General features: G+C 37.6%; 1 protein-coding gene across 4 annotated transcripts in view; it reads left to right on the top strand.

Annotated features, from left to right (window-relative positions):
- Window positions 1–15,502, top strand: part of LRRC49 (leucine rich repeat containing 49) — a 161,519-nt gene extending 146,017 nt beyond the window's left edge. For all 4 annotated transcript variants that reach the window (XM_032864922.1, XM_032864921.1, XM_032864924.1 and 1 more), the window contains 2 exons: window positions 5,340–5,493; window positions 14,805–15,502. In XM_032864922.1, the coding sequence (XP_032720813.1) occupies window positions 5,340–5,493; window positions 14,805–15,008 (358 nt within the window). In that variant the 3' untranslated portion in view covers window positions 15,009–15,502. The remainder of the gene's footprint in view (window positions 1–5,339; window positions 5,494–14,804) is intronic.
- The last annotated feature ends 957 nt before the right edge of the window (window positions 15,503–16,459 follow it).

Raw genomic sequence — 16,459 nt, 5'->3', positions numbered from 1 at the left:
TACAATTTGAAAGTTCTTATTGAGAATGCATTGGACTTCTCCGATAATGTGAGTTAGGTTGTTTTGATAATTCCTTGCAATAAAAACAACTAAAAATTTGGATAAAATAAAAAACAAAAACTCCATAAAGGTACAGTAAGTACTAGGCCAAGATCTATGGAAAGAACATTGAGAAGTAAGGTGAGCATGTAAACTGTGTTTAACCTAGAGGCATTTTAGGGGAAATTAAATTTTGCTTTTGTTAGCTGCAAAGAGGGAAGGCTATAAATCAAAGCCCAGGACCCCTCTAAAATATGCATATAAGTTGAGATCTTCCCAAAATTAAGCTAGGATTCCCATGGCTATACCATCAAGATGGTGTCAGAAATAAACCTCCCTTTCTTCTCTCCTGGAATTACCAAGGAAAGTTGTCTTGGTATGAGCAAAAAAGGGACAAAGTTATTTCTAAGAAGTGTAACTGAAAGCCAATCCTCATATAGATTTGCAGCCTGAATTCATAATATGTAGATAGTTTAAAATAATGTCAAAGTTTAAATGTTACTCTCTCTAGATACCTGGGAAAAGCAAATGCACCTCCCCTCTGGAGGAAGTTTATTTTCAACCTATCAGAGAATTTCCATAAATAATTTTTAAGGACAGTGACCAGGACACAATGGGAAAAAAGTAAAAATAACTGAGCATATAAGGAAATAAATTACCATGTATAAGAACTAACAGAAAAAAACATAGACTATAGAAACAGACCCACAGATACTTTGGATTTTGGCATTATTTCTTAAGAATTATAAAACGACTATGGATAGTATATTTCATGATATAATAGACAAGTTTGAAAATATCTGGCAATAACAAGAAAATTTAAAAAGTGATCCATCAGATCTGGAAGGAAACCCAAGGAAGTTCTGTAAATGAAAAATGAAATGAACACAATCAAAACTTAAGAGACTTAACAGCCAATTAGACCTAGTTGAAAAGAGAATCTGTAATTTAGGAAATAGCCTAGAGGGAATTTTATGTAATGGAGCACAAAGAGAAAGGAACATATGGGAAAGCAGTTAAGAAATTTGGAGATAGAATGAGTTGAAAGGTTTAAAATCTGCTTGATTGGAATTTCAAAAAGATAAAGAAGGTGGGTAAGTGTAATATTTAAAGATAATGGCAAATAATTTTTTCGAACTGGTGAAATGCAGTAATCTGTACATTAGACAAGCTCAACCAATTACAAATGTATTCATTTAAAAGAAATCTACCCCAAGTCACTTCACAATGAAATAACAGAGCACCAACTATAAAAGTGAAAAATTCTAAAACAACCAGGAAAAAAGCAATTATCTTTAAAGGAGTGCATATCAGTCATTGACTTCACAACAGCAGCAGTGGAAGTCAGAAGACAGGATAATAAATGATATGTTCAGCGTACTGAAGGAAGTTCATTGCCAACTACCCAGAATTCTATACACAGGAAAAATGTCTTTTAAGAATGAAGATAAAATAGGGGTGCCTGGGTGGCTCAGATGGCTTAGGTCATGATTACAGGGTCTTGGGATTGAGGCTGGAGTCGTGTTCCCTGCTCTGCCTGGCGATTGCTCCTCCATCTCCTTCTACTGCTCCCCTGCTTGTGCTCTCTCACCCTCTTTGTCAAATAAATAAATAAAACCTTAGGAAAAAAAAAGAATGAAGATAAAATAAAGATACTTTAAAACAAAATAATAAAAAACAAAAGCTAAGAGTTTCCCACCAGTATTCCTGCACTAAAAGAAATTATAATACCTGTAATTAAGCAGAAGGAAAGTGACCCCAAAAAGATGGTCTGAGTTGCAAGAAGACCTAAATAAAGAGCAAGAAGGGGCGCCTGCGTGGCTCAGTCCTTAAGTGTCCGCCTTCAGCTTAGGTTGTGATTCCAGGGTCCTGGGATCGAGCCCTGCATCAGGCTCCCTGCTTGGTGGAAAGCCTATTTCTCCCTCTCCCACTCTCCCTTCTTGTGTTCCCTCTCTCGCTGTCTTCTCTGTCAAATAAATAAAATCTTTTTTTAAAAAAAGCAAGAAAAATACCAAATTTGTGGGATAAAGCTAAATGAACATTGACTGTATAAAGCAACAATAATTATGTGTTGTGGGTTTTAAAATATATAGAATTAACATACACTATAACAGTGTAGTGTAGGAGGTGGATAAAGATATGGTATTCTAGATCCTTGTATTATCTAGGAAGGAGCTATAGTAATTAACCTGAGATGTTGGTAAGTTAAGAGTGCATGTTCTCATTTCGATGGTAACCAAAGAATAAAGAGTGTTCAGCTTCTAAAGGAATAAGGAGGAGGAGGGGAGAAATGGAAAAGAAGAGAAAGAGAAATGAAACATAGAACATGTGGGTCAAATTGAAAGAAAAAAAAAATGTCAGATTTAACCTAAATATGACTATATCAGCAATTCCAATGGTACCAAGCCAGTGGCTTAGAACAAGAGCCATTTTCTCCCGAGTCCGCAGGTCCGATGGTCGGCTGTACCTTCAGCCGGGGTTCTCACGCATCTGCAGCTGCCTGTGGCTTGGGTAGGCAGCTGTGCTGATCTAGCCAGGGCTCTCACTTATTTGGGGGTTGGCCAGCCATAAACTGCAGCCTCAGGGCGAGTTGTCTTTGCTCCACGTGGTCTCTCATGCTCCAGAAATCTGCCAGGGCTTGTTTTCATGGGAGAGGCAGGGTTTAAAGAGAGAAAAACATGCAAGGACTCCTGAGGCCTGGCCTGAGAACTGATACTGTTATGGAGGTAGTCAGCTCAGCTGCAGAATCACATTGTAAAGGGCATGAATTCAAGGGAGCTCATAATTATGACCATCAGTGTTATCAGTGATAAAGTGCAAATGTACTAATTGTTCTGGTTAAAAGCCAAAGATTGTCAGATTGAGTAAAAAAATGAAGTTCAGTTATATGTTGTTTACAAGGGACACATCGGAACATAAGGTTACATAAAGTTTAAAAGTTAAAAAGTGAGAAAAGATAACAACATTAATACTAACCAATATAAAAACAGAGTAACCATTGAGGACTAAAAGACTGAGGTTAGAAGCAATACTAGAAATAAATAGGATCATTTCAAAATAATAATAAGTTCAGTTAATCAGGAATGTTCAGATAAATTTGCTGATTTAATTTGTATGCACCTATTAGCATAGCCTTAAAAACCTGTAAACCAAAAATTGACATTACTACAACTCCCCAATTACAGTGGGAAGTTTTACTATATTTTTGAGTAATTTTAAAAAGGCTATAAAATACTTGAACAACATGATTAACATATTTGATTTAATGGACATTCGGAGAACATTGCCCCCAATAACTGTAGAACACATGTTCTTTACAAGCATGCATGGAAATTTATAAAAATTCACCAAATGCTATCCATAAGGCAATTGTCAACAGATTCCAAAGGATTTACATAGCCCATGTTTTCTGTTCAAAATTCAATTAGCTTTAACAGTTATTCAGTGTTAATCAGGAAATCTGCATATATCTGGAAATCAGAATACATATTTCTAAATAACCTACAGGTTGAAAGACAGTTTTATAATGGAAATTACCTTGAACTGAAATATAACAAAAATACCACATTTCAAAACTTGTGGAATCAAGTTACATGATGCTAAATGAAAGCATTTTAGCCTTTGAAATGCATCCGTTAGGGAAGAATAAAGGCTGAAAATGAACGGAGCTAAACATTTATCTAAAGAAGTTAGGAGTCAGCGCCTGGCTAGCTCAGTCGGTAGAGCATGAGGCTCTTAAAGAAGTTAGGAAAAGAAAATAAAGAAGTTAGAAAGAAAAAAAAAATAATCCTGAAGGAAGCTAAAAGAATTAATGACATTAAAAAACAGAATAATGAGGGGCGCCTAGGTGGCTCAGTCTTTTGGGTGTCTGACTCTTGGTTTTGGCTCCGGTCGTGGGCTCAGGTTCCTGAGATTGAGCCTCACATTGGACTCCACTCAGCGGGGAGTCTGCTTGAGGATTCTCTCCCCCACCTACCGCTTTCCCCACTTGCAAGCACACACTCTCTCTCAAATACATAAATAAATCTTAAGAAAAAATAAAAACAGAATTAATGAAAAATTGATTATTTGAAAAGACATGTACGTGGTAGAAAAACTACATATGCATTGCTTTGATAATTAAAAAGTCAATAAAGAAAATGCAGGTAAAGATCTGTACATCACTCACTTTCTTCTTTATAAAAGTGAGAAAATGATACAACTAAATATCCAAAACAAGGGCCTGATTAGGTAAACTGATTAACGTCACAGCTGAATTTTATTCATGCATTAAGTTTTAAAGACATAGAAAAATACTTATTATATATAGCATTGAGTGAAAATAAGTGTACAAAATTGGATGGCTAGTATGATCTTAACTTTTTACGAAAATTCATAGAAAAAGCCTATAAAAACATGTTGAATGTGAACAATGTTATAGATTTATATAGATTTATGAGCTATAGATTTATGGGTGATTTTTATCTCTTTATACTTTTCAAAATGTGTACTTCTTAAAATTTCTAAAATTGCTGTTTTATACTTTTAAATTTGAGAGGGAAAAAATTTTAAAAGAGCTATTCCTCTTCTCTTCCCAGTCTTTAGTTCAGTTTACAGTGAAGTAGTAATACCCCTTCACTTAGAGACACCCTGAGTCTGGTGGAAACCAGAAATCAACTTTCATGGGAGATGAGTCGTAGTTCTCTGCCTAGGCTTATGGGTATGCCAGTGATGCTCCGAGAACTGTTTATGTTCTTCATAATCAAATGAAGTTTCCAGTTTCATTATTTACCTCCTACTAGGATCTTGCCCCAATATGCTAACACTTGGAGGTTTTTGTGTTTTGCTTATTTTGGTTTTGCTAAAGTTAAACCAGTATCCCATTCCATTTTCTATCTGTGAGTAATACTACTGAGCTGCATATTCGAATTACAGACTATTTGTGTGATTTATAAGAGGTACTATATGCTTTATGAAAGATAATGACTTAGAAAGTTTGGCCTACTACATCTTTAACTGGGTTGTTTTGTGCTCTGTGATTATTTACATTTTATATTGATTTCTGTAAGGTAGAGTTTCTTCATTTTAGAAATGGTTGAGATGTTTATGTTGATGATTGGTAGTTATGAAACAAAAGAATTTGGGTTGTCTAGCTTAATTAGTAGAAAGATTGGGGTATTGAACTGAGTTCAAATGAGTAACTCAAACTCATGAAGCAGACATTCCAAAGCGCATGTTTCCCTTGAAAGTCAACAAAAAATAGACATATTTTAATAAATCTCATTAGTAACTCTCTACATCCCTTGACTGTCTTTCTACAGAAAGAAGCAATTCCGGTATCTGCTAGAAACCAAAGGAAAAAAACCTGGCCTCATCAATGAAGAAAACAGTGATAGCAAAAGACTTGTAGGAGAAAACACAAACCGAGCTACGCTAAATTATACCACGAGAGACTTTTATAACGAAAGGCTAGAGGTAAAACCACTCTCAGTCTTTGGCATCTGGTGCCTGGATGTCTCCCACCTGGCATGGGACTTGGCAGTGGTACATTTCTCCCTTTACTCAGTGAAGATAATTTGTTTGTGTCCTGGAAAGTTAGCCAGCCTTATGTCAGGTACAGCTGAAGACAGTAAGCACCATGGCGTTGGGAAGAAGTAGAGTCCATAGTTCCAATATCTTTATTTCAGCAGAAAAAAAAAAAAAATGTTTCAAAGAAATCTGTACCAAAAATTTAGACCAAACTGGACCAAGGGTTCTGATCTGCCTGAATTAAGACAAGAGATGCAGGCTTGCTGTGAGTGCTTAACTGGCCCATGTCAGGTTGTGTCCTTGATGTTCTCATTCACTGCTTTCATTCTCCTACTGCATGACCTTCTGCATCCTTAATCATGGGGTATCATTTTAACCTGTTCTGTTTCCACTGTAGCTGCTTAGCCAGAAAAGCTGGAACTAATTCTTTACTTCTTTGTATTCGGAGGTTTATTGGAGGGATACAGTGTTAGGGTGCCGCAGGAGCTACAGGAAGAAAAGCATGTAGTGCCTGCCTTGATGGAACTCATAAGAAAGCTGAAGAAATAAATCCTTTAAATAACAATAGAATGTGAAGGTTCTGCAAGAGATTTTGAGGGGACTGAAGGACAAAAGAGCAAGACAAAGACAGCAGGAAGCGCTCACTGACTGAGCATCCTTAACTGATGTTCAAGGCACCGTGAGTTATATATATTTAAATAAATATATATATTTATATAACTCACACAGGTTTTATATATGTATTTTATATATATGTATATGTGTGTGTGTGTATGTGTGTGTGTGTGTGTGTGTGTATATATGTATGTATATATATATATATATATATATATATATATATATATATGTCAGTGAAATGGCCGGGCAAGTGGTTTTCAGATGTTTTTAAACAGCCATGGGACTCTTTATTCAAACCACATTGTAGCTGAAACCCAGTATGTCAAAACAAAGCAAAAACAGCAGAGCAGCTGTTGTTGTTGAGGGGAAGGAGGGCTTCAGAGCTTCATTTGATCGGCTTGTCTATTCTTTTCCTTTCCCCTCATCTCACCCCCAGTCCTGAAGCATCTCTTTGGAACCAGAGGGTCTCTAAGGATTACAGCTTGAAACACACCTTGAAAACAAAATGCAGTTGATGTTTTATGGCCTCCTAAAGGATGTTCCGATTCTGCTTTAAATTATTCGAGTACAAAAAGTACTGCTTCATGAGGGAGCTTTTATCACTGAACAATTCCATTGGTGAAAACAATTTTTACCCACGTGAAGCTGAAATCTGCTTCCTAATAACTTTTAATTCATGACCCTAGTACCACCTTATGTAGAAAAGAGAATTTGTCTCTTTCTCATGAGAACTCTTCAAATACTTGAAGTCAATACCTTGAAATCCTCCCCGACCCTAACATTCATGCTTTTGCTCAAAAAGAATGTGCTAAGCACCTGTCGCACAGATTACGTGGGCTGTAAGTAGTCACTGTCCTTATCCTCACGGATCTCACATCCTAATGAAGGAGACAGACTTATACAGCGATGGTTATAAACCAGTATATAAAGAGAGTATGGGAGGAATATCTTATCCAGGTCAAGGGAGGCTTTCCAGAGAAGAGCTTCCTGACACCAGTCTTAAATGATAAAGTGTAGCTAGATAGAAGGAAAACGAGAAATAGCACGGTATGAAGAAAAGGCATAGAAGCACAAAAAGACATGGAGAGAGCCAGGATCTATGAGCAATTCATTCTTCAGAAGCACAGAGATTGGGGTAGATGGTGTTAAAAGAAGGGACGAGAAAGGTAGTAAGAGTGCTATATGAAAGGATTGAATTTAATCTTTGGCTAATACGGACTTCCTGATGTGGCCAAAGGAGGAAAATGAAAGCCAAACTGACAGGATTCTGAGTCTTTGTCTTCTTGAACCAACTCAGTTCCATGAGTCAAAAATTAATACTAATTTATTTTATAAATTAATATGTATAAATTTTATTATAAATTAAAAATTATAATAAATTTATTATATTATATTTATATTTATATATAAATATGATAAATATGATAGAAATATAAATAAGATATATATGATATAAAATATAAATATATATTATAAATATTATAAATATAATTATTATATTATTTGTTTATATAAAATTAAAATTAAATTTATTATAAAATAAATTTTATTAATTAATACTAAAGACAATTAGAAAAATATCAAAAAGCTGCATGCAAAACAAGAACAATTTCACAGAGAAATCAACCACCTCTAAGGAATAGACAATTCCAGTGATTTTTTAAAAATTGTGCAAGAGTATTGCAAAAGAAGAAAACGTTACCATTTTTTTTTAAGGCAGGTACCATAACATTAAATCTGAAACCTGCCAGCATTGGAAAAAGAAAAGAAAAGCCAGACCAAAAACCTAAGAATATTGATGATGCAAAAATATTTTTAAAAAGGAAGAGTATCAAGGAGACCACAGCAGAACATTAAATGAATAACAAAACATTACAGCCAAGTGTAGTTTATTCTAGGAATGCAAGGAAGATTCCTATCAGGAGATTGGTCTAAGTTGAAAAGTTGTGATTATTTCTTTAGACATTGAAAAAAGGCATTTCACACAATTCAACATCCATCCTTAATTTTTTTAAATCAGCAAATAGGATAAACAGAAAATGAAGAGCAAATATCATGCTTGGTGGGGAAACTCTAGAAACATTAGCATCAGTGGTAGGCAAAATTCCGAGTAAGATGTCCTCCCTGATTCCTACACCCTGGTATCCCTCTCTTCCGTGCCGGTAAAACCTGTGAGTTGCTTCTAACCAACAGAATATGCCAAGGGTAAAGGGATTTTGCAGATACAATTCAGGTCTCTAATCAGTTGACTTTGAGTTAATGGAAAGGGAGATTATCCTGGATAAACCTGACCAGGTCCTCTAAAAGAGGATTCAGGCTACTGCTGGCCTTGAAGAAGTAAGCCACTGTGTGAGAGGGCACATGGCCAAGAACTGCAAGAAGCTTCTAGGAGTTGACAGCAGCCCCCTGCTGATAGCCAGCAAGAAACTGGGGCTTCAGTTCTATGACTGCAAGGAACTGAGTGCTGTTCAAACAAGCACCGGGTCTGGAAGAGGACCCAAGCTTTAAAAAGGAACAGAACTTGGCTGACACCTTGACTATACAGCCTTGTGACATCCTGAGCCAAGCACCCAGCTAAGCTGTGCCTGGACTCCTGATGCATGGAAACTTGAGATGACAGATACATGTTGTCTTAGGCCACCGAGTTTGAGGTAATATGCTGCACAGCAGTAGAACCCTAGTGCTCGCTGAAGTCAGTCTCAAGACAGGGATGTCCAATATCGCCATTATCAGGTATCCATACAGACAACGCAGAAAGGCAAGAGGAAGAGATTTGTGGTAACTTGAAAGGAAAGGAGTGAACTTACTACTTGCAGACAATAGTATTGAATCTCTGGAAATCCCAAGATAATTAGTTCAGAAACTATAAAAGCTATAAGAAAATTCAGTAATGGGGCAGAAATCAACAGTTTCCATGTAAGTAAATAACAGAAAGAAGAGACCCAGCTCACAGCAGCAACACAAAAAGATAAAACACCTAGTAATAACTAACTAATAAATAGGCATGATTTCTGTGAAGTAAGCTTTAAAACATTAATGAGGCATACCAAAGATTTATACAAATGGGAGAACCTACCATGTTTTGGATAAAAAGCATCTAAAGCAAAATGTCAGTTTTCCTTAAGTTAATTTAAAATTTTAATATAGTCTCAATGAAAATGCCAAAAATTTTACTGAGGGTTTTTTGAGACTAGTTGATCCTATGGTACATATGGGGAAATAAGCATAAAAACTCTGAAAGAGAAGAATATTGAGAATACTAGTGCTACTAGCTATTACGGTATATTATAAAGTCATATCAGTTAAAACGGGATCACCATAAAGAGATAGTCTAATGAGATAGAATGGAAAAGTGAACTGTACCTCCAAATACAGAAGAGAATTTCTTAATATGATAAAGAATTATCTCAAGTCACGTGGACTATCCAGTAAATGATTTAGGAATAATTAGGGAACTGAGGGGGGGGGGGGGGGAGCTAGATTCAGACATTATATCTTACATCAGCATAAATTCCTAATGGATCAGGGATTTTAAAGTTTATAATAAAAGTATAAAGGTTTTCAAGAAATCTTGGAAAATGTGTGTGCGGTGTTGGCATGAAAAAGACCTTCAGGGAGCTAGAATAAGCAAAGACAAAAAAGAAATGAAAAGATGGTTTACAACTAACCTCCCTGAATGATAAAGAACTTTTAGAAATCGGTAAGAAAAGGGGCTGATAACCCAATATAGTCTATGTTTCCTATTTGAAAATAAATTTAAAGTAATATGCCATTTGCCTTAACAATAAATACTATATAACATAAATAACAATAAAATATGTATAAGCCCTCTATGGAGAAAATTATGAAATTTTGTTGAAAAATTTGGAAGAAGAACTAAATAGATTGTTCATGTTCAAGGACAGGAACGTTCTACATAGGAAAGATTCTTCCTAAATCCATCCATGAATATAAGGCAGTTCTAATCAAAATTTGGACAGGGTTATTGTAGAATGTCACCAGCTGATCCAAAAGTTATCTGATAGAGTAAACAACCCAAAATACACTAGAGTAAAAGTGGGGAGAACTTGCCTTACCAGATGCCAAGTATTGTAAAGGTGTAGTAAGGAAGGCAGTGTAGGAATAGACAGACCTGAGAACAAAATTGAGAGCCAGAAATATATATATCCCCTATACATGGGGATATAGATAGGCGGTATTGCAGATTGGTACAGATAATTTAATAAACATACTGAGGAAATTGAATATCAAATCAGAAATACATATTGAACCCTTCACCTCACACCATACAACAAAAATTAACTCCAGATCAAAACCTAAGGATGAAAATCAAAACTTTAAAGTTTTCATTGAAAAAGTAGGTGAGAATCTTTATGTCCTTGATTGAATAGACTGTGATTTTCTAACACCTGAAGGGCACAAACCAGAAAAAATGTCATACATTTGACAATCAAGATCATTGTTTTTTAAATAGGAGTAGTTTCAGTGGAGTCATATAAGCAGTGTTTCAAGGTGGTTTGAGCAGTAAATAAGCGATCAAAAAGTCAGGACAGGGAGTGTTGACTCCTGTTTTGAGAAATGTCGAAGGGAGAAGGAATCTGAAGCCACATGATATTTTGGAAGAACACTTGGCCACTAGGAGATCTGGATCTGAGCCCCTGATTCTACCACTTACTTCCTGAAAGACCTCGCACTAGTTCCTTAATCACTCTCTTGACTTACAGTCTAGCTTTCCTTCGTTTAGACCAAGCTTCTCACCTCTTGAAAAATATTTCAGTCTGCAGCAGAGAATGCTCAGTCTCTCTCTTCGGTGCACCCTGAGTGGTCGGGAATTGTAGTGAGTTCCTCACAAATCTGGCTAAGCAGACCCTTCCATTATACATATGACACATATAATTATACGTACAACATGTACAATTCTGTTGCTTGGTGGCTGCTCATCCATGCTCCTGACTCATTTTTTAAAAAATCTAAGATGTATGTAGAGTCAGAGGGCTGAAAGGGACTAATGATTCCAGTCCTGTTCTTAGACAGATGAGGAGAACTGGAGACTCAGATGAACTACTCAGGATCACTCGGTGAGTTACTGACAGAGCTGCCTCTAGAACTCAGACCTGATTACTGACCTTGGGACTCTCTCCAAGTTTATCATGCCCTTTCTGAAGTCTTTCTGACCACAAAGGGCTCCCTCTTTCCGAACACTATTAGATTTGCTGTCTAAACATCTCACAGCACTTAGTTACTGTTTAATAATTTTTAGTTAGCTTTTCATATGTGTAGGCCATCTCTCCAACGAGACTGCAGGTCCTTCAAAGACTAGGTTAGTGTTTTCTCTGGGTACGTATTAGTAGATGCTGTGTAATCCTGAGCAAGTCTCTTAACTTCTGCTGACCTTAGTTTCCCATTTAGGAGATGGAGATATGGCTTGGACCCCATTATAGCTAAAATCGCTCCACAACAAATCCTACCTTTGACCTACTTTTTTTCCCCAAACCATCTTCATGACAACAAAGTTTTAGTTCAATGAGATAAATAATATTGTACAGAGTTCATCTCCTCAGGATTGAACTTGTATAATACTTGCTTTATGAACCCCACAGGGATGTTGTGGGATAGGAAAAAAATAAGTATATGAAAGCATTTGAGAATGGAAAAAGCATTATTCAAAGAGCAATAACTCCTTGACGGGTCAGGGCAAGAGAGGTATCTCTAATGTGCTTTTAACAGGATCATTCTGGACAGGCAAGTGAGTCGTCCTGGCAGATACCTGATGAGTTCAGAGTCTGCTTCATGGAGATGGGAGTAATTGGCTTGGAGGAAAGAAGAAATGATGAAGTAAAACTGCTTTACAACAGTTACTGAATTAAGGGTTATTATGGCAGATGCAATTCTGTAGCAACATGTTCATAAAGAAGTAATGGAAGGAGCTATAGCAAGAAATTTTAAAGCACCAAAAATTGCACTATGCCAATTACAAAAAGTTTAATTTGTATTATGTATAAATTATTTAGCAAAAATACATCCTTTAAAAATTCTATACATTTTTGTTATTCCTAAATTACTATAAAAATTTTCCAGTCTTACTGCGAGGCTTTTCCTCTTTTCCAAAAACTCAAAATTGTGGTGCACCCGGGTGGCTCAATCAGGTAAGTGTAAAACTCTTGATTTCAGCTCTGGTCACGATCCTGGGGTTGTGGGATGGAGCCCCACATCGGGCTCATGCTGGAAGTGGTGCCTGCTTAAGATTCTCTCTCCCTCTGCCCCTCCCCGACCAAACTAAATAAATAACTCAAAATCGTGTTTTAAGAAACTCAGCAATGTGTAAAAGAGGCATTCACTAAATATGCCGTGTGCCTTCTATTTGTGTAAATGCATTGCACGTTGTAAAACATTGCTCGTTTCAGGTATTGATTGATCTCTGGTGATTCCCACTTGTCTGTCTCCCTGGTAGTCCCCGTGTAGCCCAGATTTACTGAGTGTTAAAAGGGAACAGCTCAATGCTGTTCTCATCAACAAGCTAACTTAGTGCAGGTGACTAAGTCCCAGACCATATTTCAGAGTTAAAGAAAGATTCATTGGAGAAGTAGCCAGCTGGAACCATTTGTTATTTATCGCCCATCACAATCTGTACATATTTTTATGCGAGGTCAACTCGTGACCAGTTGTTTTTAGTGCATGAACTAAATCAGGTCAGCCTGTTGACCCCTGAATGGTGAGTGATTATTTAGAGAAATCTTCTATGTCATAAGAAAATTTCCAAAATAGGCCTTTGTTAGGGAAACTTAGTGACAATCGGGACTCATCTTGAATTTACATTAATTAATCAAGAATCTAAAACATGTATGTTGTTTTAAAAAGTGTAAAAATTTGGAAAAGGAAGAGAAATAGAAAAAAAGAGGGAAAAACACTTAATGGTCTCACAATCGAAAGGCAATCTTAGGATACTTCAATATATTGTCTTCCAATAATTTTCTGTATACTTTTCCTAACATTTTAATGAAAATTTCAAACATACAGCAAAGTTGAAAGAATTTTAAATTAAATGCCCATACACACAATCCTAGATTCTGCTATTAACATTGTACTGTAATGTCCTCGCTTTGTCCCATATCTGCACATTGACCCATCCTCTATCATCAATCCACCTTATATTTTTTAATTCACTTCAAAGCAATTGCAGACATTAGCATGCTTCTTCCTAAGTAATTCAGCATGTGTATCATTAATCAGAGTTCAGTATTCGATATAGTTTCTTCTTTGGGGGTAAAACTTACATACAATGATATACAAATCTTAGGTATACAGTTGCTAAGTTTTGACATGTGTATAACCCAACCTCTATCAAAATTTTATTTTATATTTTTGTTTTCCCATTGACCATTGAGTTTTATTTTCCTTGTTATTACAAGTCTTTATAAGTATAATTTTAATGATAATATCTGTTGATAATTTAAATTTAACCCTTTAATTCATCCTGAAATAATTTTGGCATTTTGATTTGGGTTGGAGGTTTGAATAGATTCTTTTCTAAGAAATTAAACCTATTGTGTCATTGACATTTATTATATCTTACCTCCTTCATTGATGTGAATTGCTTTCCTATACTTTTTTTTAAAGATTTATTTATTTGACACAGAGAGAACACAGCGAGGGAGAGAACACAAGCAGGGGGAGTGGGAAAGGGAGAAGCAAGCTTCCTGAGTAAGCAGGGAGCCCTATGTGGGGCTCGATCCCTGGGATCATGACCTGAGCCAAAGGCATACACTTAACGACTAAGCCACCCACGCACCCCACTTTCCTATAATTCTGATTGTCTGATCTATTCCATTATTTTTTCCATATATATTATGGCATTTTCCATCATCTTGCCTCAGTACTCCTCACAAGTATGAATAGCCAAAGTAAATGTTGAGTTCTTATATTGAACACATGGCTTTGTTTCAGCTTCTAGGGTGAAATTGGGGCCTGGTGCCTGAGAAGCTTTAGGCCCCAAACTTTCCTTGTTGTGTTTGGGACCCAGATTTTTCATTTGCAGACTTCCAGACCCAGAAGTTGAGTGGGAGCATTGCTTCTCTCAAGGCCAAGTTCTGGGTCCTAGGCTTATGTATGTTTCCTCTTCTTTCTTGTACACTTTCCCCCAAATTTATCCAAATGGTCTAGACTAATGAATCAGTATAGTGCTACTACACAATTTCCTAAAATACAGACTGAATTCAGAGGGTGGTATTTCAAGTATGTGTATGGATATTAACTGACATTATTCCAATTAAGATCGTCAGTATCAGTGCCCTGATACAGTTACCACTAGAAGCCATAAATCTGTGCATTCATCTGTCGTGTGTGAGCTTAACTCCCTTAACTGAGAAGGGAGAAAGTCTACCAACAGAGAAGCAGTAGTTACAATTCAGGTGATTCCAGAGCTGTCTAACAGAGACAGGAGCGGACTGTGAAGTAAAGAGCTCCTCGTTGCTGTCTGTACTCACGCAGAGCTTGATCGTGTCAAGTGTGTCTAGGGAAGTACTCGTGCTTTGAAGGGTGAGCCTCAGAACAGATGCTTTCATGTTACTCTGGCTCAGCTAAGTGTTCCTTTGTCTCTTGGATTAATTATGATTCGGTGCAAAATTTTCCTTTTTTAACAGGAAATAAAGGAAAAAAAGAGATTCTGCAAGATGTATATGGAGGACCTTGTGAAGGAAGCCACGGAAATCAACATGAAAAACGAAGCCCTGCAGAAGCTTTGGCCACAGATGTTCATTGAGCTTGTTAGGGACGCAGTCATAGAAATCCGCAATAAAAATGCCTACATGAAGCTTTGCCTACAGCAGATAACTGACCAAAAATAGAAATGGCTTTTAGTTACAGTTGATTTTAGCAGTTTTGTGTTTTTGGAGGTTGAAAACAAGTAGGTTAAACATGTCGAAACAACACTATCCTACAAACTAGAAAGCCTAGCATCAAAACACTATTGCCTACCATTCCCGTAGTTAAAGGTTGGAAGGAAGGAAGGAAGAGAGGAAGGAAGGAAGGAAGGAAGGAAGAGAGGAAGGAAGGAGGGAAAGGAGAGGAGAGAAAGGAGGATTAGCTTCCTACTTCAGCAGCCAAACAACCTCTGGGAACTAAGCCGTCTTGAGAGCTCGCTGGGCCCTGTGCTCGCACCGCTGTCTCCGGCTCTCGCTTCGCCCGGCGCCCCTGCTCTAGCCCCAAGCACGGAGTGCTGGCTCAGGTTTCAGCATGAGTTGCTTCTACCTACTTGCAGCTGAGAATTTCCAGTTATTTCCCTTTTTATTTTATGTCATGATTTCCAAGCCAAATACACATTCTTTTTTATGAGTGAAGAATAAACTTGTTAATAAATTAGTAAAAAAAAAAAAAAAAAAGTGTGTTGGCCTCCTTCATCTGGTCAGAAGCGTCCTATTTTCTGTTCCTCTCTAGCCGGGTGGGAGCCCTTCTCTTCACTTAAGTAGGCAGAGGCTCCACCCTTGCAGGGATGCGTCCTTAGGGCACCACACGGGGTCGTGGGCGTCACTGCGGACACAAAATATGAACGTGAGTACAATGGGGGCAGAAAGAAAATGCTTAGTGTGAAGGGACCCCCAAGTGAGTGTGAAATGCAGTCACAAGTCAGAGAGTCTGCTTCTCTGAAAGGTGTTCGTTTCTGTTAGCTGCTCGGGGGCTCTGTCTGCAGGTAGGTGCCCGTCCCTGTGCCTCGGGAGTAGTAGGGATTCATGGGTGAAAGGTTCTCATTTTTCTCATTCCCTTTGTAGATCAAACAGGTAAATACGATGCAGGCAGGGGTTTGTCCTCGTTCACGCTGGTGGGGAGAGTGTTTCGAGGCCATTAGCATAGCTGGACATCATACAGCTTCAGTTCAACCACCTCACAGGTCGCTAGATAGGAATTCTCCGACTTGCTCAGATTTTGCCGGGCAGCTCTCTGGGCAGCAGGACCGCCAGGAGGTGGGACAATGAGAGCGGAAATTGCAGGACACCAAAGTCACACAGAAATGCTTGGAAGGAAGCTAGGCAAGCTGTGCCGTTCTCAGGCGCTCCCCCAAGAAGGAGTGCTCAAGTTTAGATGGTTAACGTTCCAGAATTCGACCTTTTAAGTCCCGCTGCCCTGGGTTTGTACCTTCGTGCTTAAGCTACCGTTTACCAGCCTGAGGCCCATCTGAACCACACCGGCCTCATGATACAACCTACCTTAAACAGCGTTGTGAGGAGCAAATGAGATGATGCATGTAAAGCGTTTATCATAATGCCTGGCACACAGCGAACACCAGTAAATGAAGCTGTTC

Source organism: Lontra canadensis, unplaced genomic scaffold (assembly GCF_010015895.1).
Source record: "Lontra canadensis isolate GAN:19392208 unplaced genomic scaffold, GSC_riverotter_1.0 scaffold28, whole genome shotgun sequence".
Lineage (NCBI taxonomy): Eukaryota > Metazoa > Chordata > Mammalia > Carnivora > Mustelidae > Lontra > Lontra canadensis.
Note: the sequence above shows the minus strand (reverse complement) of the source record. Positions and strands in the feature narration are given on the sequence as shown.